Genomic DNA, 24,710 nt, shown 5'->3' on the forward strand with positions numbered 1-24,710 from the left:
TACTGCGCATATAAATCTAACGTAATCACGTGAATGAATCTTCAATAGTACAAAAAAAAAATTTGATCCACCAATTAGTAAACCTCCTCTTCCATATCCCAAAGATTTTTTTTATCTATTTGGGGTGAATTTTACCGGTGAGAGTTTTTTACAAAGATTATTTTCTTTTTATCTTTTGTCATATACTTTCCAAGTATATATTATAAATAAAATCAAATTTTTCGATATGAAACGTTTGGATGGATGTTGTCTTGACAGACTTAGCCATTCTGTGAAATTTTATTAAACATTTGAATAAAAATGTTCAATTATTAAGAAAATTATGGTAATTACAATTTAGATAATTAAACTTAAGGATGGGTCGTGTTATTCGTTCTCAAAGAAAAGGTCCCGGTGGAATTTTCAAATCCCACACTAGACTTCGCAAGGGAGCTGCCAAATTAAGACCTCTAGATTATGCAGAACGTCATGGATATATAAGAGGTATTGTTAAAGAAATTATCCACGACCCTGGCCGTGGTGCCCCTCTCGCTAAAGTTCAATTTCGTGATCCTTATCGGTATGTCGGAATTCAATATCAGATATTATATCAATTCAATTCAATTAGTTAATTTTAATTTAATTAATAATAATCTGAAATTAATATAATTTTGTAGATATAAACTCCGTTTCCAGACATTTATTGCTACAGAAGGATTGCACACTGGCCAATTCATTTATTGCGGAAGAAAAGCCACTTTAACTGTTGGAAATGTGCTTCCTGTTGGTGCAATGCCTGAAGGTACAATCATTTGTAACGTTGAAGAAAAGATTGGTGACCGTGGTGCAATAGCTCGTGCTTCTGGCAACTATGCCACTATTATTGGTCATAATCACGATGAAGGCAAGACTCGTATTAAACTTCCATCAGGTGCTAAAAAGGTTATCAACTCTAGTGCTCGCGCCACAGTAGGTATTGTAGCTGGCGGAGGTCGAATTGATAAACCTTTACTTAAGGCTGGACGTGCATATCACAAATATCGTGTAAAGAGGAATTGCTGGCCCAAGACTCGTGGTGTTGCTATGAATCCCGTGGACCATCCTCATGGTGGTGGTAACCATCAACACATTGGTCATGCATCTACAGTCTCCAGAGAAAGTGCACCTGGTCAAAAAGTATGTTTTCTTTATTTATTTTTCTTTTTAAATTTTACTTGGAATTTTTTTTTTGTAATCATTTATAAAATATCATCTTAGGTCGGTTTAATTGCGGCCAGAAGAAGTGGTTTGCTTCGTGGTACAAACAAGGTCAAGTCAGCATAGTTTGTACGATATTTGCAAAATTTGCAAAATGATCATAAATGATGTCTTTCAAATTAAAAATACCTTAATCATGTTTATTTTGATTTCAAATTTTTCTTTATTGTAAAATAAACCTAAAAGACTATTTTGCAGCGAATTGAACACAATATAATTGTATCTAATGAATTTCATTATTACATAAAGAGTGATCCGATCTGTTCCATTGTTATTTATTTCCTCGCGGAACTCGGTATAGTTATTATTAAATAATAGATTCGCTTACCAGTTTTTATCTAGATTACAAATTAAATTTTTCTAAAAACGGGAGAATTTCACCAATTTTTATTATGATTAGGATTTTGGACGAAACATCAGATGGTATCCAAAATTGTTAACTTCATTGTAAGTGAAATAACTAACTTTACATAACCTTATGCACAAATATTCACACAAATCACATATATATTAATTTAAAAGTTTCTCTCGTGAGGTTTTTTTCTCACGAAATTTCCCCACACACAAAACTTAAAGGAGAGAAAGAAATAAACATACAGATGCATGAACGTTTATTGGAATGACGTAGCCAAATTTTTTGTGCCACTTATTGACTTATCAAATTTTCCGAAAATAGCCGAAGCCATCCAAATCTTCTCACGATTTTTTTTTTATATTGATTAATAATTAAACTTTTTGGTAAAGAAAAGAAATTTTTCACATTGGTATCAATTCAAACCTTACCTAATAAGTAGTAAAATAATGCCTTTTTTCACAGACCCTTTTCCATATATCATTACAGTAAAAAAAATTTTAAACAATAAAAAAAATTTAATAATAAAAATTTATTTATAAATTGATCTCAGTTTCATTTCATTTTTTATCTTTTACTTTTTTCCCTTCAGAAACGCAATGTTAGAATTTTTAACGACCATAGCTTATATTTGTGCTTTTATACTCATAGCACCAGCTTTTCTTCTCATATTATTTGATGTTTCGTTTCTGGCTGTAGTATCTGCTTATAATGTATTTAAAAAACTTGAATCGAAATATCGTTACGCTTCCTCCAAAACTTCATTAAGTGCTGCAAGTTTGACCAATACAAATGTTTCTCTAAATCAGTAATCAATTTTTAGAAGAAATATTCTTCAGTAAGATTGGGAATTTTTGTTTATTCAAAAGTATGGTTCGCTGATTACATTGCTAACAATTCATTTATTTTACAGAAAAAAATTCTTACCAGCTTCTCGGCAGTTGCCAACACCCTTTCTAAAAAGTAATTTGTATATACTGTATCACGAAAAATCAATTTACCACGAACTCATAATTCATGTATCTCTTTTTTGTAAATTTTTTTTTTCGAAATTTTGTTTCATTTTTCATGCTTGTTTCGTAGTTTATAAAAAAGAAAGATCTTCACGTCATCGAGTAAATTTTTTCGTCATTTAATAGTATCATATCAATAGACTGATTTATTTTCAACTTCGGGAAGATTTGACTAAATAAAATTACATTTAATTTTAACCGAATGATAGATTATTAAAAGGCTGTTCTTTATGATCTACGAATATTGTCAAATTACTATATATAAAAATAGTGAGTTCATACAATCCCTCATCGGGTAAAATCGCAATGAGTATCCTACAACATATACTTTTATGTTCTACGACCTCCACAGTATCACCTTTTATCTTGAATCCAGACGTGCCTGAAACATGATTAATGCTGATCATCATCAGATTGTGTTCCAACTTTCGGAATAGACCAACCAAAAAAAAAAACTAATAAATATATTTCTATATAATAAAATTTTTTTTTCTATATACCGTTCCATCTGATCATATTGATTAGGAATAGCTTCGGCATTCTGGATCACGTAATCTTTTAAAAAATGTGGTGCTCCGCACGTCCTTTTTATTATAACGTATTGATTTATATATACAATATATACAATGGAATAATTACAAGCGTGTTAAATTTCCACTGCCAAAAATTGTGTAGCATTTATACTAAGATATTTTGCCAGCATGAAGGCATTTCATCATAATTAAAAAGACGAAGCACCCTTGTCTCAAATCATCATTCTTGTTCCGGTCAAGTAAGGCTCAATTGTTAGGTCAATACACTAATTGTTTTACACGTTCAACTTATCGAAATCTGGGATACGACGTATACGTGTTTTCATCTCCGTACCCTTGCTCTCAATTGCATTGATTCTTATAAACCTATTTATTTTCGTAGTGAATAACATTAAATCAGAAAATAAATAACCATCCGACGGATTCACTGTCACAGGCAAAGTTTACTAGCCTACATACTCCGAATCCTAACTTGTACTTTGTATTGGCAATTCGCTCTTGTTATGAAACTTCAAATCTCTTGATAGCTTTAACGAATTGAACTGCCCAGTCTGCCCTATAATTAAAATGTTTAGTGGCTTTATCATAAAGTTTAAAAATGAAATAAGCAACCAATTCGTACATTTGTAAACTATCGAGACTAGGGTTATAGACATTTTTTACACCAAGGATAGTTACGTTTACGGCAAACGTCACAGCGAGATACAAATCATACAATATATAACACATAAAAAATTAAATGCTAATCGAGACATTTTGATAGACGTAGTCCGGATTAGCCTAGGCCCTAGGATAAAATATGACGAAATCATTATTAAAAAATTTAAAATAGAGTAGTAAATTTAATATAAACTTTATTTTTGTACATATTGAAATACAAAAAATAATATCGTGATTATTCTAAATCTAGAGGATTATCCGTATAGGATTATCCATTAGGATAATCCAGATAAATCCTAGGGTATTATCCGTTCAAGGAAAGCTCTACATTTTGTATCGCCCCTTAGGTATAAATTTTAAAAATATTTATATGCAATTATCTTGTGAGTTGTGACACATAGAAGTAAGTCCATTATCATACCAACGTACAGATTTAAATTGTGATCTCGATCATATCAAAATTTCCTATATAAAGTTTAAGGTTTCGACAGTTTTTTCTTTTTGAAACGTCTTATAGAGAAAAAAAAAAGGTTTTTTTTTTCTTCAGAATATGAATAACAACACGTTGGAAAACTCGTTTAGTACGAGTTATGAAGAACTTAATTTTATAGAAAAAGCATGGACGGATTATTTTAATTTATTTGAAAAGGAAGCGATAGCGACAGCAATAATCGCTTTTGTTTTGCATGAAATTGTTTATTTTGGTCGTTGTGTTCCGTTTATTATCGCAGACTATATACCAAGTTTCGCCAAGTATAAATTGCAACCAGTAAGTAAAGATATTTGCCGTTTTCTTTCTTTCTCCCTTTGTTTTAAAAAATTAAAAAAAGCTCACATTTTTGTAGGCCAAAGTTAATACGGCAAAAGAACAATGGATATGTTTAAAGTCAGTGTTAACTAGTCATTTTTTAATGGAATTACCATTAATTTTTGGATTTCATCCTATAGCAACATTCTTTGGTATGGACATTACAACAGTACCATTTCCACATTGGCAAACTATATGTTATCAAGTAGCATTATTTTTTGTAATGGAAGATACTTTTCATTATTGGTTCCATAGACTGTTACATTATGGTCCTTTTTACAAATATATTCATAAACAACATCACGAATATTCTGCTCCATTTGGTTTGGTAAGTGTTAACCTTAGAAAATAAAAATAAAAATTTTACCTAATATTTCCTCAATTCGCCATGCTTTAGGCAGCAGAATATGCACATCCACTCGAAGTACTTATTTTAGGTACAGGCACAATAGGAGGACCATTATTATGGGTATCAATTACGCATAATTTACATCTTATAACAGTATTTATTTGGATTAGCTTAAGATTATTTCAAGCTATTGATGCACATTCTGGTTATGACTTTCCTTGGTCCTTAAGGCACTTTTTACCATTTTGGGCGGGAGCTGAACACCACGATTATCATCATATGGCTTTCGTTAATTGTTTCTCTACATCATTTAGATGGTGGGATTATTTAATGGGTACTGATTTAAAATATAAAGCTTATAGACAAAAGAGACAAACGCAAGCTGATGAGTTAAAAGCTGCCGCTGCTAACGGTAGTACGTCTGCTTCATCTGATATTAAGAAAACTAATTAAATATTTATTTGTATTTGGATTAATTGTATTTTGTATATCATTTATTATCTAAAATGTAAACAATAATGATTTATTTTGTTTTAAACCATAAAAATTAAAAGAAAAAGATTAATTTCTAATGAATATGTTTATAATCTATTTTAAACTTATTTTACAAATGATATGTATATATATATATTAAAGATTTCTGGTTCTTGATTGCTTCCCGTATAGTAACCAAAATCACTCAACACAATCTACACAATAATCAAAAAAAAATTGATTACAAATATTACATTATTATAAGGATAAGAAACAAAAATTAATTTATATAAGAAAAAAAAATTAATTTAAATTATTTTATATTATTCAAAATATTATTACAACTATTTCTTCTAACAATTTTCTTTTTCTGTTTCTCTCGAGATAATAAAAGTTTTTTAAGATGATTTGGAAATGTTATATTAAGATCTGCTAATGTATATCGAATTATCCATCCTAATATAACTATAATGTCCGTTATAAATACAACCCATGGTATATGATTTATCACAAAAGGACATGATGAATAATTGTATTCGAATTCTGTTTCAAATAAAAATCAATATAAATAACAAGTTAACTCGCAAATAGAAAAAGAGGTAATAATTTTAAATTCTTTTCATACCTTCTGAACCATCTTTATTTATCTGTCTGTTGATTTCAAATAAACCAGCATTGCCACTATACGCTCCCATAACAGATCTTACAGTAACTTCTCTTACAATCCAAATGTTTTCTTTTAACTTACCATTTTCAGTATAATCATTCTTTAAAATTATTTGATTTTTTTCATTTTCAAAATCTTGAGTTCTATAATGATTTATTAAATATTCATTATTTTCTTTCATTCTTACTACGTGAGTAACATCACAACCTTCATGATCATGTCCTGCAAAAATAAATCTAGGTCTTAGTCTAGTAAGAATAAATTCTGATGAATTTTGTAAAAGATGATTTTGTTCTCTTATAAAATTGCCAGTATCATCATAAATTGTCATTGGTCCATCTACACAAATTCCCTCCTCTTTATATATTGGTATATGTGTAAGGAAAATTAATGGTGTTTGGTAATTATCTTTCTCTCTCTCTTCTGCTAAATTATCTAATAATGACCATGTCTCAGAACGTGATATTTCATCTAATGCAGGTCCATCCACATTCATGGAGTTTATTACAGACATCCTATGTACTTTTTTCTTGTCTGAAGGAATCCAATCCAAAAAATTCATTTGCCCAAATTCATTCTTCCACCTATTTACTCTATATTGATTAATATCCCAATTATAACCTATGTCATGGTTTCCCGTTAGATTAATAAATTTGTGATTATATTCCTAAAGAATAATTTAGAAAAAAATCAGTTTATATACATCCAAAAAAATTTATTCGACCTTTAAAAGAAATTGAAATTAAACTAACCTTTCTTGTATCACCAAAAATCCATTTATATCTTTTTACACGTTCGTTAAATTCTCTTTGTCCTATCCATTGACTCGAGAATAAATCGCCAAGAACTATGGTATGTGTAGGTTTACGGGTAAATAAAGAATAAGGTGATACGAATGAAGTGTATATATGTCGAAGATAGATGTCATTGGCCCAGACATCAATTTCGCCTAAATAACCCATTCATTCAGGGGAATTAGTCATCTTGTCTAAAGAAATGCCGTTTCTTTCATACTCACCTCTTTTTCCTTGTCTAAATATTTTCGCATCTCCTTCTATTTGTGGGTCGGCTAAGAACAATACTCTTGTTTCAGCGTCTATAAGGTAAACGAAATGTTAGTTTATTAACCTTAATAAAAGTTTTCTTGGTTTTTTACACTTGCCTTTCCATTTCCATCCGCAAAAAGCCGTATAATAATATAAATACAATGTCGCTCCCAGAGCGGTTATTGTTAAAGATTGGTGAAGGATAGAAAGGAAATGCATATTGTCGAAAGAAAGTAAGGGTTAAAAGAATTTTTCAAGTTATATATACTGTATATCTTACTTCTATGTAAGAGTCTTTAAATAGTTACATCTTACGGCTTTTATTTTTTACATATAGATAATTTTTTGTGCAATACGAATTAAGGGATGCATTGTGGATCCGTTTTGAATATCTATTTTAAGTTTTTATTTTTATCACATCGCTATTTTTATTTCTATTACATATAATATTTATTTAATATGAACGACAGTAATTTTCCTTTTCCACCAAGAAGTTCTCCTCAGAATGCGAGAGAAGCTCAAGCGTTATATGATCGTATAAGAAAAACAGCTTTACTGTATTTATGGTATTTAATTAATACAATATATCAAATTTGTATATTAAAGTATTGTGATCCTTTTTAGATTGGATTCACTCCCTTTAAATGGAATTAACTTGCCATTTGGTTTGGAGTCAATAATAGGTTTTATTATACCGACGATTGGTATAGTTCACAAATTATTATCTTATTTCCTTCAATTAGCAAGATTTAATTTATTTAATTTGATACTGTTCTATAGGTGATTTTGTCGGATTAATTTTAGGACTATATCAAATTTATTTGATAAGTTTCTTCGATGTGCCGTTACCTCTTTTATTAAAAATGTTTATGCATGTTTTAATTGACTGCATTATCGGAATTATACCCGTCGTTGGTAAGAAAAACCATTCATCTTTTAACTCCTTTAACTTTAATATTATTTCTACATTATTAATCACTCTTTCGTTAGGCGATGTTATCGATGTCTTTTATAAAGCAAATATTTACAATTTGAATATTCTCGAGACTTGGTTAAGACAAAAATACGGAAGTAACATAAGGATTTATGATAAATAACGGAACTAGTCACTCAGACCTGTCTCCTCTATTTACTTTTATTTTGAATAAAAAAATATATTCAAATTAATTATCAAAAATACCATAACATTTTCATATTCGCCATGCTTCGTCTTGATTCATCGCCTCCATCGCGCTTTTATAACCACCATTTTTTGCTAATGCCCTCTTCTTAAACCCCACAATTGCATTGTAATAATCATATTGATCGCTATCTTTTTTTGGTCGGCTTAATTTTTTCGCAGTCAATAATTTATCCGCGATATAATGAAGCCACTATGTATTAAATATAGTATGAGTTATTAAGACATAATACATAAAAAATAAGACGGAAAATACTTACAAACACGTTAGTCTTTGGCCAAAAAGACTTCCAATCGCCCTTAGACTCCTCTCGCATCATACGGTATATATCAAATTGATAATCGCCTGAAATTGTGTGAATAATTTAATTTGCTAAATAATCAGAGCATATTAACGACTTACCTTTTCCGGTAAAATATCCTTCATCTAATATATCTACGTAAATAACTTCGTCTCCTAAAATAATATTAACAGTGAAAAGAGGACCAAATACGATAATATAAATAGACAAGTACTCTGTTGTTAACAAACCACGTTCCATCCGAGATAACGTATAATCTATAATACAAGCTCGCACTCCAAAAGTTTCGACTTCAACATTTATGTTAGCTAAAAGCAAGTTATATGATACAGACTTGCTTTTGGTTGGTTTTATCGTTATGTTTCCCCAATGTAAATCACGATGCTTAATAATAAAAGAAATTTTTCTAGATAATCATCGTATTTAATAATTGTAAAGAAGAAATATCTTACTTCGAATTTTAACGACTAAAAGAGAATAATATGTAAGTTAATAATTTTATGAAAAGCAAAAATTATTAATGGATGTCAACCTGTTCGGCTTGTGCTGTACTCCATCCGACTTGTGTAAGAACACTCCAAGCTTGCATCCAGTTTTTTAATTTAACATGTTCAAGATCCACACCCCCGTATTCAACAATTAACACGGCATAAAGCTGTTTGTCATCAAAATAATCTTTACAAGATACATTTAATTAGCTTCAAATAATGTAATGCGTATAAAAAAAAGAAATCCATAAACACCTGGACGATCATTCTCTGACTTATATTCTTTATCCCATCGATCCCACTCTTTTAATAAAACCTTTGGATAATTTCCACAACAAACACCAACACTTGACAGATATATAATTAGTGATTAGTTTAGATTTTGGCGATCATGTAGAGTTTTAGCATTACCTATCCATGTTTACATATGTAAAGCAGTAAATAACTTACCCATACAATTTCAAGAAACCAACTCGCAATTCCGGATCAAGACCAGTTCGTCCGCCCAGCTCTAACGTCGTTTTGATCTCTTGAGTTATATCTCTTATACTACCCTGTTCCTCGCCGTTTACCAGTACTTCTTTTCCTCTTCCAAAAGGAACAACTTTGAAAACACATTTCACTCTTGTGGTAGTAAATTCAGGCGCGTACGCCGAATATACCTCGGAGAAGCTTGCCTCTCCAATTTTTATAGCATTGTTAAGGCAACTTAAACATTAATGCGAGACTTCAAGCATGAATACCTTGAAAATACAAAAAAATAAATATCTAAGTTAAAGGAGATTCCACCCACTCTATCCCAAGGAATTCTTCAAAGGTCCATAATTGTTTTTGATCACAAATTTTCAATAATTCTGTCAATTCAACCGTGATATATTCACGTCCTTTAATCAATTTATCAATCTCTAAATGCTTGATATCGATAAAAGATGTCATTCTTTCATTTCGGTCATCGAAGACATTCTCTTTTTCATCTTTTTTATTATATAAAATCTTAAAGGGACTTGAAGGCAGATGATCGTGATCTTCGGTTTGTGAATGATATTTGTTTTTAGGCTTCTTCGGTGTAAGCGGCATTCGATGTGACTTAATTGGAGATGGCGTTTTTTCTCGGACTATGGTCTTACTGGATATTGACAGTTTCGGTGAAACATTTTCCATATTACAAGAAGTTTCTTTGGTGTGTGTTGATTTTTGTGAAGGTTGAAGTGGAGAAACGTAATGTTTTGACTTAGTGAATCCTTTCGTAAATGTCTTACGCTTGGTTGGTTTCTTTTCTGCGTTTTTACTAGTAACATCTTTAGTTGTTTGTTTGGGCGTTGTGCTTCTCTTCAAAGAATTTTTCTTTGCTGTATCATGAATTGGGTTGCTTTCCGATAAGTTAACGGTCTCCTCTAATTTTTCATCCACTTCATAATTCCAAGTGTTAATATTAACGACGCGTTCGACATTTTTTTTCCCATATGTTTTTATGGTTTTTGTTTTTGTACTGAAAAGGTTCATTTTATTATAACTGAAAAAAGAGTAAAAGACAAACCGTGAAATAGAAAAAACTGGAAAACAATGGTTTATATATATGCATGTGGATGATTAAACTGTTTTGATACAACCAAATTAGGTCATGTGGCAACTGCCAGGAGTAATGCTCATACCATGGCTTCGGGATAAAAAAAAGTATATTTGTAATTTATTCAAACTCTTAGACTCTTTTATTCTTTAATTTTCGTTAATTCGTTTTTATTAAAATATTTTAAGATAAGCTAAATCCACAAAATTAATCGGTTTTGACTTTATCGTTAAAATGAATATAACCGGAGAACAATATATTCGTACATTGGCTCAATATATTCGTTCCAATGAAAGGAGGTTAACGGCAACTAGTTCACCTCCACCTACCTCGGTAGGTCATTTATCTGGTCATAGAAGGTCTGATAGCGGAGGAAATAGTTTTTCAATGTCGAACTTGTGGTCTTTTTCTACTGCACTAACAAGTCTGAAGCCAACAATTTCAACAGCATCTACAACCCCGACTTCACCTCCGAGTTCAGTAATTAATCCAAATAAAATTCTGGTAACTCTTGATCCTCATCATTTGTATTATTTATTGGCGAAGTTTAGTGATTTAGGGCTTGATATTGGAGTTTTCGAAGCTATTGCTGATTTCAAGCAAGGTGATGGTGATATTCTTGATATTGATATTAAAGATCTTGAAACTTCATCAATTACATCCGCGAATTCTATTAGTTCTATGTCTTCCGCAATGTCCTCCCTTTCATTATTTTCGGGTTGGCAAGGATGGTATTCTGCCGCTTTAAAAAATGAGACTGTTCCAATAAATATGGAGATACAATACATTTATCGTTCATTCACAAAGCTTACTGGTCTAAGGCTTGCAATTCTTACTCAAAAAAGAATAGACGGTTTCGAAAATTGGCCAATGGGTGCAATGTTATCATTGACCTTTCTTAAGCATTTGACACATTTGGAAATTCATGGGTTATCACCAAAGATGTTTGATGGATGGGATATTTTACAAGAGAAATTAGAATATTTATCTTTACAGCAGGGTTCAATCGATGATATTTATGAATTATTTGTTGACGTAGTGGTTGATAGTATGAAAAAACGAAAATCAAAAGACAATGTAACCAACGATCAAGTTACTGAAGAACCTCAAGATTTGGTTGAACAACGAAAATCTGGTGGTTATTTACCGGATAGTATTTTACCACATAGAATTTGGTCAAATCTTAAACAAGTTGATCTTTCCGATAATTCACTTACTTTTGTTGCTAATGAACCATTAGCGTACATTAATAAAGTCAATAATTTAGATTTATCACAAAATTTACTTCTTGCCATTCCTTCCGGTTTATCTCAACTTTATAACTTACAAAATTTAAATCTTAGTAATAATATGATCGAATCTGTAACAGGAATCTATACAACACTTGGTAATATTACCAGATTGGATTTAAGGAATAACCGTATTGAGAATTTGTGTGGTCTTGAACGATTATGGTCGTTAGAATATATAGATATTAGGGAAAATAGATTAACGGATTGGGCTGAAATTGGCCGTATGACAGAGCTTCAAGAAATAAGACAGATTTACGTTGAAGGAAATCCTTTTGTGAAACTTCAGGTTTGTTATAAGGAGTCTATTAACAAATTAATATGGTAGCAAATGAAAATGTGCTAACCGATTATATGTTTTCATATTTTAACATATGTAATTTTAGCCTAATTATCGAGTGAGCATATTTTCTGTTTATCGTGAAAATAATAAGGATATTATCTTGGATGGTTCGGGTCCTAGTTTTAGTGAACGTCGCCAAATTGGGTCTCCAAAAGCTTCACCTTCAAATCAAAAAATTCCTGTAGCTATCTTAAGTAGTGATTCTCTCTTACCTAACCCTGTAATATCATCAAACGACCAAACAACAATAGTTCCAATATTAAAAACAAAAAAGAGTCGCAAATTTCACAAAAGAGTTGTTAATTTGGACGGAGGAAACAGTGACTCAGATATTGGATCCGACGTAGCAAGTGTTAAATCAAAATCTAGTAAAGACAAAAAGAAGAAGAAAGACAAAAAATCAGCCAAAAATGAACCTATCCCGATCAAACATCGTCTTGTTGAAGTTGAAAAAGCAGTCGCTGCTGAAAATGACGCAAATTCACGCCTTCGCAAAAAGAAGCCGGACGCAAATGAATCAGAATTTTCACCAAAACTTAGACCATCCACACCTTTATCTCCTTCCGTTGATGAGATGGTTTTGTCACCAGGGGAAGATTATAGACGCAAGATAGAAGAATTGCGAAATGAAGGTGGTTCAGCCTGGTTAAGGGTATTAAGTGAAATGGAATACTCCAAAGGTGGTACAGATAGGTTAAGAGAACCTCCGAAAATGAAAGCAATAGTAGATCAAGTTATAAATAATAGTTAAAGCTAAATCCCTACAAAGAATAGAGAAGTAATGTTAATTCTATTGTTACTGTATATTATTACATGACTTGTACAAAATACTAAGTATTAACTTTTCAGTCAAATTTTAGGAAGCTTTCCTTATTTATTATTTTGGATATGATGTATTTGTATTTTAGTTATGATTCATATTTGATTTTGTTAACCATAATTTTTATTGATCATTATTTTTTATTAACATACAATATATTTTCAATTCAATTATTTTTTTTTTTATCTAGATAGTTGCATTTATAAATATCTTTTCATATTTAGGTACTTTATATGTTCATATCAGAACATATGAAATTTCATACTAAAAACATTTTTTATCTATTTATTACTCTAAAAACTATGCATACATTACATACATATATATATATATATATATTTATTTAAAAAAAAGAAAAAAATTTGCTATTTGTGCATAGAATTTTTCTAATTATAACTAATTATAGCTAGTAGTTATAATTATCAGTATGATTTTTTTACCAAAAAATTATGCCTTTCAGAACATTTAGTAAAAATGTAATAACTTTTTAACTTTTTATAGTATTATATATTTATATATATACCAGTAAAATTTATCAGTAAATAAATTATAATAAATTATATAAAATTTTAAGATTTTTTTATATATATAAGCAATATTAAAAATACAAATTATAATAATTATTATAATTTTTTTTTCATATTTATTAAAGCCAAAATTTTTTTAAAAAATAAAAAAGTATAATATAATAAGAGTATTTTAATGTTTGTTTCAGGTAAAAATTACCAAATTATGCAACATCAAATTTACATTTCAAAAAAAAGTTTTTTTTTCATGTTTAATAAAAAATACATAAATTATTCATATAATAAATATATAAACAATAATTGATAAAGTAATTAATATATAAAAAAAAAAGATAAAGTAATTAATAAAGTAAACTGGTTTATTAGATAAAAACATGGTTGAATTACATTAAAATGTGTAATTATTTATAAAAACTGTGAATTACATTAAAATAAATGTGTAAAAACTTAAAATTATTCTACTATTCATTCCAATCACCTGTTCTTCTATTCTTCAATATTCACTTCTTTATTATTTGATTTTTTAAATTAAAGTTTGATATTATATGCACATAAGTAATCTTTAATATTGATTATAAAAAATTATATTTACAAATCAATTAGATTAACCATCAATACAGTAAAAATCAAATAAAAAAATTGCATTCTTATGGTATTTTAATAGTAAAAACAAATTGCAAAAGTATAATATATCTTTATATTAATCATTTTCTTAAATATTTGAACATTTTTTTTTATACTGTATTACACTGCATATAATATCTTAAATATTATGCAAAATATTTGATTTAAAAATTATATAATATCTGCAAGTACTTTATAAGATATTGGATATTATATAAAAGGAATATATAATAAATAGTTTTAATAGAATTAAATTAAAGTTACTAGAATTAAGGAAAGTACTAATTGAAAGTAAAAATTTTATATCTAATAAAATATTTACTAATTTTAGCAGATATTATAGGCAGGTAATAATAATCAGGTTTTCCACATAATGAGTATTTATATTAACTTCTTATTTGATTATTAAATTTATTTAAGTTTTTTTGCATTAGAACTTTCTTTTTTGATAATTCTATAATATTTTTTAATCTTTTTTTTAAAGGTATTTCATGTATTTTAGTTACATTAAAATTAGTAAACTATCTAAATTTAATACTCTCTATAAATTATTTCTATATATTAAGCCAGTTAAGCCTTATTTAAAAATGCAAATCTTATCAAACTTTATTGATTAATTAATTAATCATAATCTTAACTAATAATGAGAATTTGATAAAAACTTGTAAAAGTTTGCCTTTTTGGATAAAGCTTATTTAGTTTAAATGGCTTATAGAGAGCACTATATTTAATTAAATATTATTACAAAAAAATAATTTATTGCCAATATTTTATTCTAACAGTTAACACTAATCAAAAACTAGCATATATATGGACTGATTTATTTTTTATTTTTTATTTTTTATTAGTGATAAATTGTAACGAACCATACAAATATACAAAAGTTTATAATAATAGTTGCATGTACCAGATTCTAAACTAACGAATACTAACCAACTAGTTTCTTTATAAGTTTTAACCTGAATTTGAGACCTATTATAGTAACATACACTTAAGACGTTCTATCAACCTTACTTTAAAAACCTGATTCCTAGGATAAAATTAATTTTTTATTTCATCTCCTTATAACTACTAACCACCAGTCAACTACATACCTTTCTAAAAAATAAAAAAGAGCAGAGCATAGTTAACTAAAACTATAAAACCCTGCATATTCGTTCCAAAATATAAATTCGATCGTAAACTTTCTAAACCACTGAAAAGGTTAAGTTGATTAAGTTTCCTATTAGGATCAATATATCTATCTTCATTAAGATTTTCTTTAACTTTCTTAAGATTAATTTTTAATCTCCTTTCTTTTTCTTTTTATTTCAAACATCTATCAATCCAAAAGCTCCAACTTTTTTCAAAAATAAAATTCCTTAATAAAACTAAGAATTTTTTTTGTAAATTTTGATTTTCAAAAATTAAGGACATGTATGCTGATAACTCACAAGAGATTATACCTTTAATTAAATCTATAAAGGTAATTTTTGTTTCACTGTAGGTATAATCCCAAAAAGTTAGTGATCCCGGGCGAAACTGAAATATTTAGTCATGTGACGAAACCGAAATTGTTTCGTCAATGCATTTCAAATTACGAAATTCTGAAATATTTCGTTACATGACTAAACCGAAATTATGACTAAACTGAAAAATATATTTTTAGTTTTTTTTTTTATTTTACAAATAAATCGACATGTTTTCAAACACAATTTAGTAAAATTTATTAAATATTATACATACAATATGATAAAATATTAACAAATAAACACAGCTTTATAACAATATTATTATATTATACACCATAAAATAATTACCCGTTCAGTACAAGACATCTCTCACGATACCATAATCTTTCATCCCATATGAATAAAATTGTACCAATCCTTTTATAGATTTCTATATACTGACACGATGCATTCTATATCTAACTTACCAAACTTACCATCCCTCAGAAATCAACTAATCCATCAAATCTAACTATAATCTTTACAAGTCACTCGGCGTACTTTAATGTCCTCGTAACTAAATCTATAATTACTCTAACTACAAAACCTTTCCGAGTCACAATTTCTGCCCTCAGCGTACTTTGAACGTCCTAAAGTTAAACTGTTGTTTAGTAACCGACTACTACTGCGAAATTGTCAGATTATTCTAACTTCCAAGTTAGATAGGTTTAAAAATAGACGAAGAGTTGAAAAAAATTGATCATCTGATATCATCTGATCAATATTATATTGGATTATCATGTAGCACAGTTTTGATACGGACTGTGAAACTTTAATTATGATCAAATCAATGATAATCAATAACTGTTAAAATAGAAAAAAAAACCTACGAGCGCGACCGCACGAGATACCAAATGACTTTATATATTGCCAAAAGTCACGTCAATGTATTACTTTCGCTGTTTTGCTATATTCATAAATGTTCAATATTCTATAAAAAATGGACACTCCAACTGAACAACAAAAGAAGAAAGGTGGTCGTCCTCAAAGTGAAGTATGGGAGACATTAGTAAGCCAAACCGCTCAAGTCTGTTGGTCATTTTTCGGCCAAATGTAATTATTGTAGGACATATTGGCCTCGTGGTCATCCAAATGAGCTAGAAGATCACTTAGCAAACAACTGTAGAGAAGTTCCAGAACTTGTTCATTCGTTCTACTTAGGTGTAGTTTCTGCGCAGGATTTTGGAAGGGAAGATACCTTTTCTTCGCCAGAAAATAGTAAAAAAAGAAAAACTCAGGTGGACCAGCGGGAGTTGACTGATTGGTTTGAGTCAACTAACATAAATTCTCAAAAAAAGGCTTCTATTACTCGTGCTCTTGTGCGCGCATTTATATGTTGTGGTATTCCGTTCTCAATTATTGAGAATCCATTTTTTATTGAATTTCTCCACGAAATGAGACCAGGATATGAGCCTCCAACAAGCGAATTGCTGAGTGGTAAACTTTTAAATCAAGAAACAGCAAGAATTAATGACAAGATTAAGGAGATCATTAAAAATTCTGAGAATTTAACACTTGGTAAGTTTTGTTATCAAATGAATTTTTAAAAATTTAAAAATTTTAAATTCTAATTGTTTAACTCTTTAAGCACTTGATGGCTGGACAAATCCGAATGGTGTTTCTGTTTATAACTATGTAATCCTAACTCCTGATCGAGAACAATACCTTTATGCTCTTCATGACTACTCAGGCGATCATCATACAGGAGATTTTCTTGCAAGCCAAATTACGGATATTATCAAAAAAATTGGCCCTGAAAAAGTTTCTGCATTAGTTACTGATAATGCTGCGAATTGCGTTAAAGCAAGGGAAATTGTTACGAACCAATTTCCAAACATTATTGATCTTCAGTGCATTGCTCATTTCGTCAATTTAGTAACCAAACAGATTATGGGTATGTTTCAAATTCTATAAAATAATTATGAATTATTGTTAAAAATTCATCTTTTTAACCTTTTTTTTTAATTTTAGAACATGATTTGGCTAAAATAACGATCAGTGGCTGTAATCAGATTACATCATTCTTTAAACGTTCTCATATAGTAGGAAAATTATTGACCGATACTACTACTACATTACAAATCGTAGGAGGAAGGCTTAAAACATACTTTGAAACAAGATGGACTTCCATGTATGAAGCTGTAAGTTCCGTGTCTCGTTTACGAATGGCATTAGAACATGTGAGTTTATTTCAATATCTATAAATTCTTATTTTGTTATTGTAATATTACTGATTATTAATAATATTTCGTAAAATATTTATAGGTTTTGAAGAATAATCCTAATGAAATCACAAATAAAAGTGTTAGACAAAATATTCAAAGCTCAGAATTTTTCTCAAACGTTGATAAATTAACCAAAGTTCTAAAGCCGATTAAAACTGCAATTACCTTACTTGAAAGTGCTAATGCAAACCTTGCTGATTGCTTTCTTCAATTGATTTTAATAGCAAATACTATTAAAAAAATTATCTTCTCGAGGAATGGTAGAATTTCATCAACATTGTATCAAATCATTTAACAAATATTGGGACAAGTTTGATCCAAAAATCTATATTTTGGCATATTTTTTACATCCTGCCTATCGCGGTTAGTAAAATCCTAATTTTTTAATGAAATTATTTATTAAAAAAAAATAAATTGATTTTTTTATAAATATTTAATAGCACGTGGATTAAAAGCAGTATATTGGAAAACTATCACTACTACCGCGGCTCAGATTTGGCAAAACAATGGTGGTGACAGGAGGTCATGTAATCGTCTTTTGGCACAAATGCATAATTATGAATTGCGAAAGAGTCCATATAATCAAGAGTTTGATAGCCATCTTGAAACACCAATGAAAGTTGGTGACAATCAAAGACAAGTATGATTATCTTCCTGCATTGGCTATAATGGTGTTTTCTATCACTCCACATAGTGCAGGATGCGAAAGAATTTTTTCCACTCTTGGCTGGTTATATGGTATACGATGGCAACGATTAGGACTTTTAAAGGTTGAGGCTATGGCAAAAATTTGGTCATTTTATGTATCTAATATTAAAAATGAGCTTGCTTATGTTAGTCAACAATATACAGAGAACGAAGTGCATGAAATGATTAATGATTCAACATTTTTACAATTTGAAGAGGAGGAAGATGAAATTGATAATAGAAGAAATATTCCTATTTCAGAAATTCCTAATCATGAAGTACGGGTTTTGATTATTGAAGAAATGTTTAATTTAAAAAATGCAGTAAAATGTTTGAATAATGATGGTGAAAATTCGGATGATAGTGATATTAATGATGATGTTAATGAAACTGATGGTGAAGATGAACTAGATGATAGTAAAATGTAGAAATGGAAAGTAATTATGATATTGAAGAATTAATTCAACAATATTTACTTGATAATGAATTAGAAGGAGACACTTTATAATCAATTTTATATTAGAAATCGTATTTTTTTCACATGCTTATAACTTTTTTGATAATAATATGTTGAAAATTGTGTTACATTTTCTTTGAAATTTATTAAAATTATACATTTACTAAACGTAAAATAAATAATTATACTATAATTGGCTAGTTTACTAAACCTTAAATACTATGTTGTACTATAAATACATATTTCATCATTTTGGATATACATTTAAGTTTCGGAATAAGTTTAGGTTTCAGAATAAATTTATCCTTCAAAAAAAAAAGACGAAATATTTCGGATTGAAAAAAATAGTTTCGCCCGGTATCACTACTGAGTTACGTAAAATATTAAATTTTTATAAAAATCTTAATTTAGACTAATTCCAAAAATCGGCACATATGAACTACTTGTTATACATAAAGTACTTTATGTATATACTATTAAATAATTATTTAATTCTATAGGTAGATTTTATTTGTAATGAATTTTCTTAGTCTTTTAATCCTATTTTTAATATCTGGTAATCATAAAACTAAAAAATTATATAATTTATTAATAATTAAGTAAAAAAATAAAAATTAAATAGGCTTATTTATATTTATTTATACAAATATAATTTAAGAGTTTAAAATAAAATTATAATAGAACTTTCACTGGTAAAAAAATGGTCTATCCTACACATATCCTACACATATCTTACATATATCGGGTACTCAAAATGTAGAAAATCATACACAAATAATATACATATCATACACATATCGGGTACTTATATATATAGTATACCTATCAGGTACCAGATATATATATGATATATATATTAGTACCCGATATGTGTATGATATGTGTATTATTTGTGTATGATTTTCTACATTTTAAGTACCCAATATGTGTAAGATATGTGTAGGATAAATCATTTTTTTACCAGTGTTTGAACAATACTAATACAACTCACATTTGAGTTTACCTAAAGTTTATATTAAAAATTTTTCAAAAATTGCAAGATACTGTATATTGTGGACTATAGTACCCTCCTATATATAATATTCCTCTTGAAAAATTTTATAGAATTGTATAATATCCAGGGGATATTTTACATTTATCTTGTGATCCAGTGATCAGATTTAAGCCATCTTTTTTTTTGTTTGATAACTCTCATTGAATTCTTCAAAATAAAAAAAAAATCACTTAAATTGAACTAGTAGATTGTGAAATATTCACAAAAAACAGAATTTTTAAAATACCTGTGATACTGTAGCCCGTGATATATGGTATTTTTAAAATTTCATTATACTATATATCTTATTTTTAATATAACTAGTGATTCAATTTTAATAAAATTTATATTATTAAATTTATCTTAATAAAAGGATTCTATTGGCAGTAAAATCACATTTTAAAATATATTTTTAAAGTTTATTTGTAAGTTGTATTAGTATTATTTGGAATTCTATTATAATAGGATTCTGCTTACTTATAAGATAAGTTACTAGAAATTTAAAGTAAAATTTATAATTCAGAATTTTTAAAGATTCTACTATATATAGATAAATTACACTTAAAAAGGAAATACTGATTACATTAAGTTATTATAATTTTTTTTTTTAGATCAATTAACCAATAGGATCATTAGTAAAATTACTAGTAAATTTGAAATTTTTCTAAAAATCTCTATTAGAAGTAAGCAGGATTCTAAAGTAATTTAATTTAATAATTTATATAATTTATTTAATGATATTACCTCATTCAAATTTTATTGGCTAATTAATGTGCTGATTATTTTTAAACGTATTTAGATAAACTTTTTTTTCTTTAAATCTCTTCGCTCTTTTATATAGCATTTAAGGTACATTTTCTTTTTTTTTTATTTTGCTTCTTGCATTTTGTTTCTTACTAACTTTATTTTATTTTTTTAGATCCTTATTTTACAATTATTAAAGTATATATATTCAGAATTACATAATTGTTTTTTCTTATTTTTTATTTTATATTTTATTTTTTATATTTTAATGATTTTATATTTTATTTTTTTTAGATTTTTCAGTTTTTCTTTATAACTATTAAGGTATATTTTTTATTTTTTTATTTTTATTTATTTTTATATATAATTTTTATTTTCTACTAACTTTATTTCTTCTTTTATTTTATAGGGTTGGTTTTATTTAATTTTCTGTTTATCATATTTTTATTCTTTTCCCATTTTTGTTTTCTTTTTATCTCTTTATTTCTTTTGCTTTTTTTATTTTTCTCTTTCTTTATTTTTTCTATTGCTTTTTATTTTTTCTTTGTTTCTTTCACTTTTTTGTTCTTATTTTGTTTCTTTTGTTCCTTTACACTACCTTTCATTTCTTTTATTTTTTTACACTACCTTTCATTATTTTTATTTTTTTCTATTTCCATTTTATTATTTTTGTTCCTTTATACTATTCTTTATTATTTTCATTTTTTTTCCATTTCCACTTCATCTTTTTCATTTTTTTATATTATTTTTATTTCTTTTATTTTTTTATTTTTCTTTTGCTCCATTTTATCTTTCTTTTATTCTTTTTTTTTCATTTCTTTCAACTAGTCGAAATAAGAAATTTTGGACATGTAACTTTCGGCTAAGTTTCGGAATAAATTTCAGCCAAAATTCGTCTGAATTTAATTTCGGCTTAATTTCAACTTACATGATTTCCAAAGTTCTTTTCTGAAGTTCTTCTGAAGTTCTTCTGATATTCTGATTTTCCGAAGTTCCGATCATTATATAAAACTCAGTTTCTGAAATTTATTATGAACAAGTGACACTTATGTAAAACTCAAAAAAAAAGAATTTATGTAAAATCCAATAAAAAGCAACAACTTCCGTCAAATTTCGACTAACAAAAATGAAGATTTATTATTATTATTTTTAACGAATGTTAAATTTTCTATTAACAGGATTTACGACCAAATATTCTCTCGCATTTTTCCTATCCGAAATTTTATATTTTATTGGCACAAATCTACTGAGAATATTATGCACTGGAATTATGCAATCTCGACCTTCTGGGTAAAATTCAGTACCCTAAAGTTCGACATTGCAAATTTCATCGTCTTCAATACTGAAATAATAACGAGAATTCGCTGGTTGATACCATCGAATGAATGCCAAATTATGTTCCAATTCTCCATCCGGTAAGTCAACCTTGTGGGAAAAAAAAATTGAACTTGTCCAGGATAACAATCGACACTACCGTCTTGTGTTATAAATTTGGCTAAAACATACGAGTTCCTTACGTGTCGAGCTGACATATTTGATCCAAATGTCTCTGAACCGATTCTACATCTACCGAACTGTTTCATTTTGACGGAAATAATCCTTGAATTCTCGTGGCCTTCTCCAAATGGCTTTCGAAACTCAAGTGTTTCATAAGTCACCAAATAGTATTCGACCAGTAAATCAAGCATTGAATTTGACATAACTACATTTTCAGAGGCAGAACCCAACATTTCACCTGGAAACGACTCGCTTCCAGTGACTATTGATTGTTGAATATTCTGCGAATTCAACTAAAATCGTTCCATTTCATCAGCTGAAAATTCGTCAGCCTCTGCCAAGGATCCAACAAAAGCTCGGTTATTGAGAAGTTCTAGTCATTTTACATTTTCTCCAGAATTTACAATACTATCAATGTGGATATTAGCCATCATTTGTCGCATAATTTCTGGTTCTATTTTCCTATGGCTGTTTGGTAAGGTGCCTAAAATTTAAAATTACAATTATGCATAAATTAAGAATAAGAATATTAAACCTAAATAAATAGTTATAGTTTACCTAATACACCGTTCATGCATTCGAAGAAGAAACACCAGAATGCGTATAAAGGTCTAAAATCATACATACATTCACTCAAATGAAGTGAAAGATGGAGATTAAGAGTAATTTTATCTCATTCATAATGTTCTTCAATCAACTTCACAATTTCAATCAATCTCTCATGCAATTCTCTCACAGCATCAAGTTCTAAAATTCGACTTACAAAAGCTGTATAAACTCTCACAAAATGATTGAGAATTTACCGATCATGTACCGAAAGGTGACTCCATAGCGATACCATAGCGTAAATTGTGAAAAAGATTCGCCATTAATCTGCTGTAAAATTTGAAAATCCTTCTCTGCAATGGATTTTCCCAGGGATTCATCCCAAATCAGATGGAATCTGAAACTCATCCATTTTTTTTTGAATTTTTATAAACGATTGTTAGTTCAAAATTCCTTCATCAACCCAAATTCTTTTCACTATCCATCTCGCGATGCCTAGAAATAAGCAGTGCATTGGATCGACAACAATGAACCTTATAGGGTCGAAGTATGACAACTGCAATAATTCTGACCATCTAACTCCAGTATCTTTCGTAAAATGTTTTTGTGAAGCATTAGAGCTACAACATCGCCATTCATGTGCATTTTCACGAAACTTGGCCAAATCTTGAGTAACAAACCATTCGTCTATATTGTCCATCCCAGCGAAATTATTTTGTCAATTCTCATAATTTGCTCGTTTTTTGCACTGGTGACATGATGTAAGCGCTGAAATATGCCTGTATATCTTTCTTGCCGCAGGAACATCACACGAAACTAGTACTAAAGCCACACGAATATTTTTTCCGTTTTGGCACTCAAATGTTTGATTTAGAGTTATTCCACTCCATAGTAATTCTAAATTATTGACAATTGGTGCTAAATAGTGATTGATTTGGTGTAGGCTCACTTCGTTAGGACCTGGTAATATTCTGAAAATTAATAAATTTTCTCTTTTAAATCGAATGTCGTAAGGCAAGTTGCAAATGGCAACATATATCACACCGGTGCTGTGAATTGTCCCTTCATAGGGTTAAAACCAATCCACATTCAGCATTAAACTGAGGTGTTAATCTGCAACTTCAAACTGAAAAAAATTAGGCGAATCATGATAAGAAGTATCCTTAAATGTTTTCCACACTTGACCATCGTAAATGTCGGTCAATATATTTTCAGAATGTGATCGATCGGACTAATATCTGAGTGACCTTTCGAATCCTGATCGAAGATATAGGGTTGCTAATTGTTGACGAATTGTAGAAAATGGATAAATCATCTCAATTCGATTTAACACTTTATTTAATAATCTTATTTGATGAGATAAAGGAGTTTGGCACTTCTGACGTCTCGATGAATTTGGAAATTCGATATGTTGACATTTCATAATGGCAAGAATTTCATCTTAACGAAACTCCTCTACTTCTTGTTTGTTGTATAATTTGTGACGAACGTACATAGCCGTAAAGAACAAATCAATCTTCTATGTTGAGAATATTTCTCGCTTTGTATAAAGTGACGGGAAAATTTTCAAATGCAGTATTGCCAATTTCATCCAATAACAGTTTTATAGGACCCCGGATATCTCCAAAACAGGTCATAAGTCACACTTTCGGCAGATTGGCCCATTTTTCAGAAATTTCAAAAAAATTGTTTTTTGTAAATATCTCGGCATCCAGTAGTCCAATTTTGATGAACTTTTTTTTAAATTGTAGAG

At 28.8% G+C, this 24,710-nt stretch overlaps 5 protein-coding genes across 5 annotated transcripts; 3 read left to right on the forward strand and 2 right to left on the reverse strand.

The window, feature by feature from the left end:
• Positions 1-72: 72 nt before the first annotated feature.
• On the forward strand, positions 73-1,513 carry OCT59_017586 (60S ribosomal protein uL2). Its single transcript, XM_025322037.2, has 4 exons — positions 73-137; positions 341-559; positions 657-1,155; positions 1,237-1,513. The coding sequence occupies exons 2-4, from the start codon at positions 357-359 to the stop codon at positions 1,300-1,302; spliced, it is 768 nt and encodes a 255-aa protein (XP_025167313.1). The 5' UTR covers positions 73-137; positions 341-356; the 3' UTR covers positions 1,303-1,513.
• A 3,685-nt stretch (positions 1,514-5,198) lies between these two features.
• OCT59_017587 (uncharacterized protein) lies at positions 5,199-7,435 on the reverse strand. Its single transcript, XM_025334011.2, has 5 exons — positions 7,255-7,435; positions 7,111-7,188; positions 6,845-7,041; positions 6,051-6,759; positions 5,199-5,968 (listed from the first exon to the last, which is right to left on the reverse strand). The coding sequence occupies exons 1-5, from the start codon at positions 7,355-7,357 to the stop codon at positions 5,739-5,741; spliced, it is 1,317 nt and encodes a 438-aa protein (XP_025167315.1). The 5' UTR covers positions 7,358-7,435; the 3' UTR covers positions 5,199-5,738.
• A 70-nt stretch (positions 7,436-7,505) lies between these two features.
• On the forward strand, positions 7,506-8,323 carry OCT59_017588 (uncharacterized protein). Its single transcript, XM_025322039.2, has 4 exons — positions 7,506-7,695; positions 7,763-7,842; positions 7,919-8,053; positions 8,129-8,323. The coding sequence occupies exons 1-4, from the start codon at positions 7,598-7,600 to the stop codon at positions 8,233-8,235; spliced, it is 420 nt and encodes a 139-aa protein (XP_025167316.1). The 5' UTR covers positions 7,506-7,597; the 3' UTR covers positions 8,236-8,323.
• On the reverse strand, positions 8,223-10,648 carry OCT59_017589 (uncharacterized protein). Its single transcript, XM_025334010.2, has 9 exons — positions 9,902-10,648; positions 9,559-9,816; positions 9,364-9,455; positions 9,153-9,295; positions 9,073-9,087; positions 8,851-9,004; positions 8,722-8,775; positions 8,579-8,664; positions 8,223-8,511 (listed from the first exon to the last, which is right to left on the reverse strand). The coding sequence occupies exons 1-9, from the start codon at positions 10,609-10,611 to the stop codon at positions 8,329-8,331; spliced, it is 1,695 nt and encodes a 564-aa protein (XP_025167317.1). The 5' UTR covers positions 10,612-10,648; the 3' UTR covers positions 8,223-8,328.
• A 138-nt stretch (positions 10,649-10,786) lies between these two features.
• Positions 10,787-13,709, forward strand: OCT59_017590 (uncharacterized protein). Its single transcript, XM_066137581.1, has 2 exons — positions 10,787-12,253; positions 12,351-13,709. The coding sequence occupies exons 1-2, from the start codon at positions 10,910-10,912 to the stop codon at positions 13,056-13,058; spliced, it is 2,052 nt and encodes a 683-aa protein (XP_066004145.1). The 5' UTR covers positions 10,787-10,909; the 3' UTR covers positions 13,059-13,709.
• The last annotated feature ends 11,001 nt before the right edge of the window (positions 13,710-24,710 follow it).

The sequence above is a fragment of the Rhizophagus irregularis genome, chromosome 26 (assembly GCF_026210795.1).
Source record: "Rhizophagus irregularis chromosome 26, complete sequence".
NCBI lineage: Eukaryota > Fungi > Glomeromycota > Glomeromycetes > Glomerales > Glomeraceae > Rhizophagus > Rhizophagus irregularis.

Coding starts and splice junctions, on each gene's coding strand:
- OCT59_017586 (XM_025322037.2), top strand. CDS start 357: ATGGGTCGTGTTATTCGTTCTCAAAGAAAAGGTCCCGGTGGAATTTTC. Junction 560..656: donor CAATTTCGTGATCCTTATCG/GTATGTCGGAAT, acceptor ATAATTTTGTAG/ATATAAACTCCGTTTCCAGA. Junction 1,156..1,236: donor AAAGTGCACCTGGTCAAAAA/GTATGTTTTCTT, acceptor ATATCATCTTAG/GTCGGTTTAATTGCGGCCAG.
- OCT59_017587 (XM_025334011.2), bottom strand. CDS start 7,357: ATGCATTTCCTTTCTATCCTTCACCAATCTTTAACAATAACCGCTCTG. Junction 6,760..6,844: donor TTTTTGGTGATACAAGAAAG/GTTAGTTTAATT, acceptor ATTATTCTTTAG/GAATATAATCACAAATTTAT. Junction 5,969..6,050: donor AAATAAAGATGGTTCAGAAG/GTATGAAAAGAA, acceptor TATTTGAAACAG/AATTCGAATACAATTATTCA.
- OCT59_017588 (XM_025322039.2), top strand. CDS start 7,598: ATGAACGACAGTAATTTTCCTTTTCCACCAAGAAGTTCTCCTCAGAAT. Junction 7,696..7,762: donor ATAAGAAAAACAGCTTTACT/GTATTTATGGTA, acceptor GATCCTTTTTAG/ATTGGATTCACTCCCTTTAA. Junction 7,843..7,918: donor TTTTATTATACCGACGATTG/GTATAGTTCACA, acceptor ACTGTTCTATAG/GTGATTTTGTCGGATTAATT.
- OCT59_017589 (XM_025334010.2), bottom strand. CDS start 10,611: ATGAACCTTTTCAGTACAAAAACAAAAACCATAAAAACATATGGGAAA. Junction 8,776..8,850: donor GTTATCTCGGATGGAACGTG/GTTTGTTAACAA, acceptor ATATTATTTTAG/GAGACGAAGTTATTTACGTA. Junction 8,512..8,578: donor GGCCAAAGACTAACGTGTTT/GTAAGTATTTTC, acceptor TTTAATACATAG/TGGCTTCATTATATCGCGGA.
- OCT59_017590 (XM_066137581.1), top strand. CDS start 10,910: ATGAATATAACCGGAGAACAATATATTCGTACATTGGCTCAATATATT. Junction 12,254..12,350: donor ATCCTTTTGTGAAACTTCAG/GTTTGTTATAAG, acceptor ATGTAATTTTAG/CCTAATTATCGAGTGAGCAT.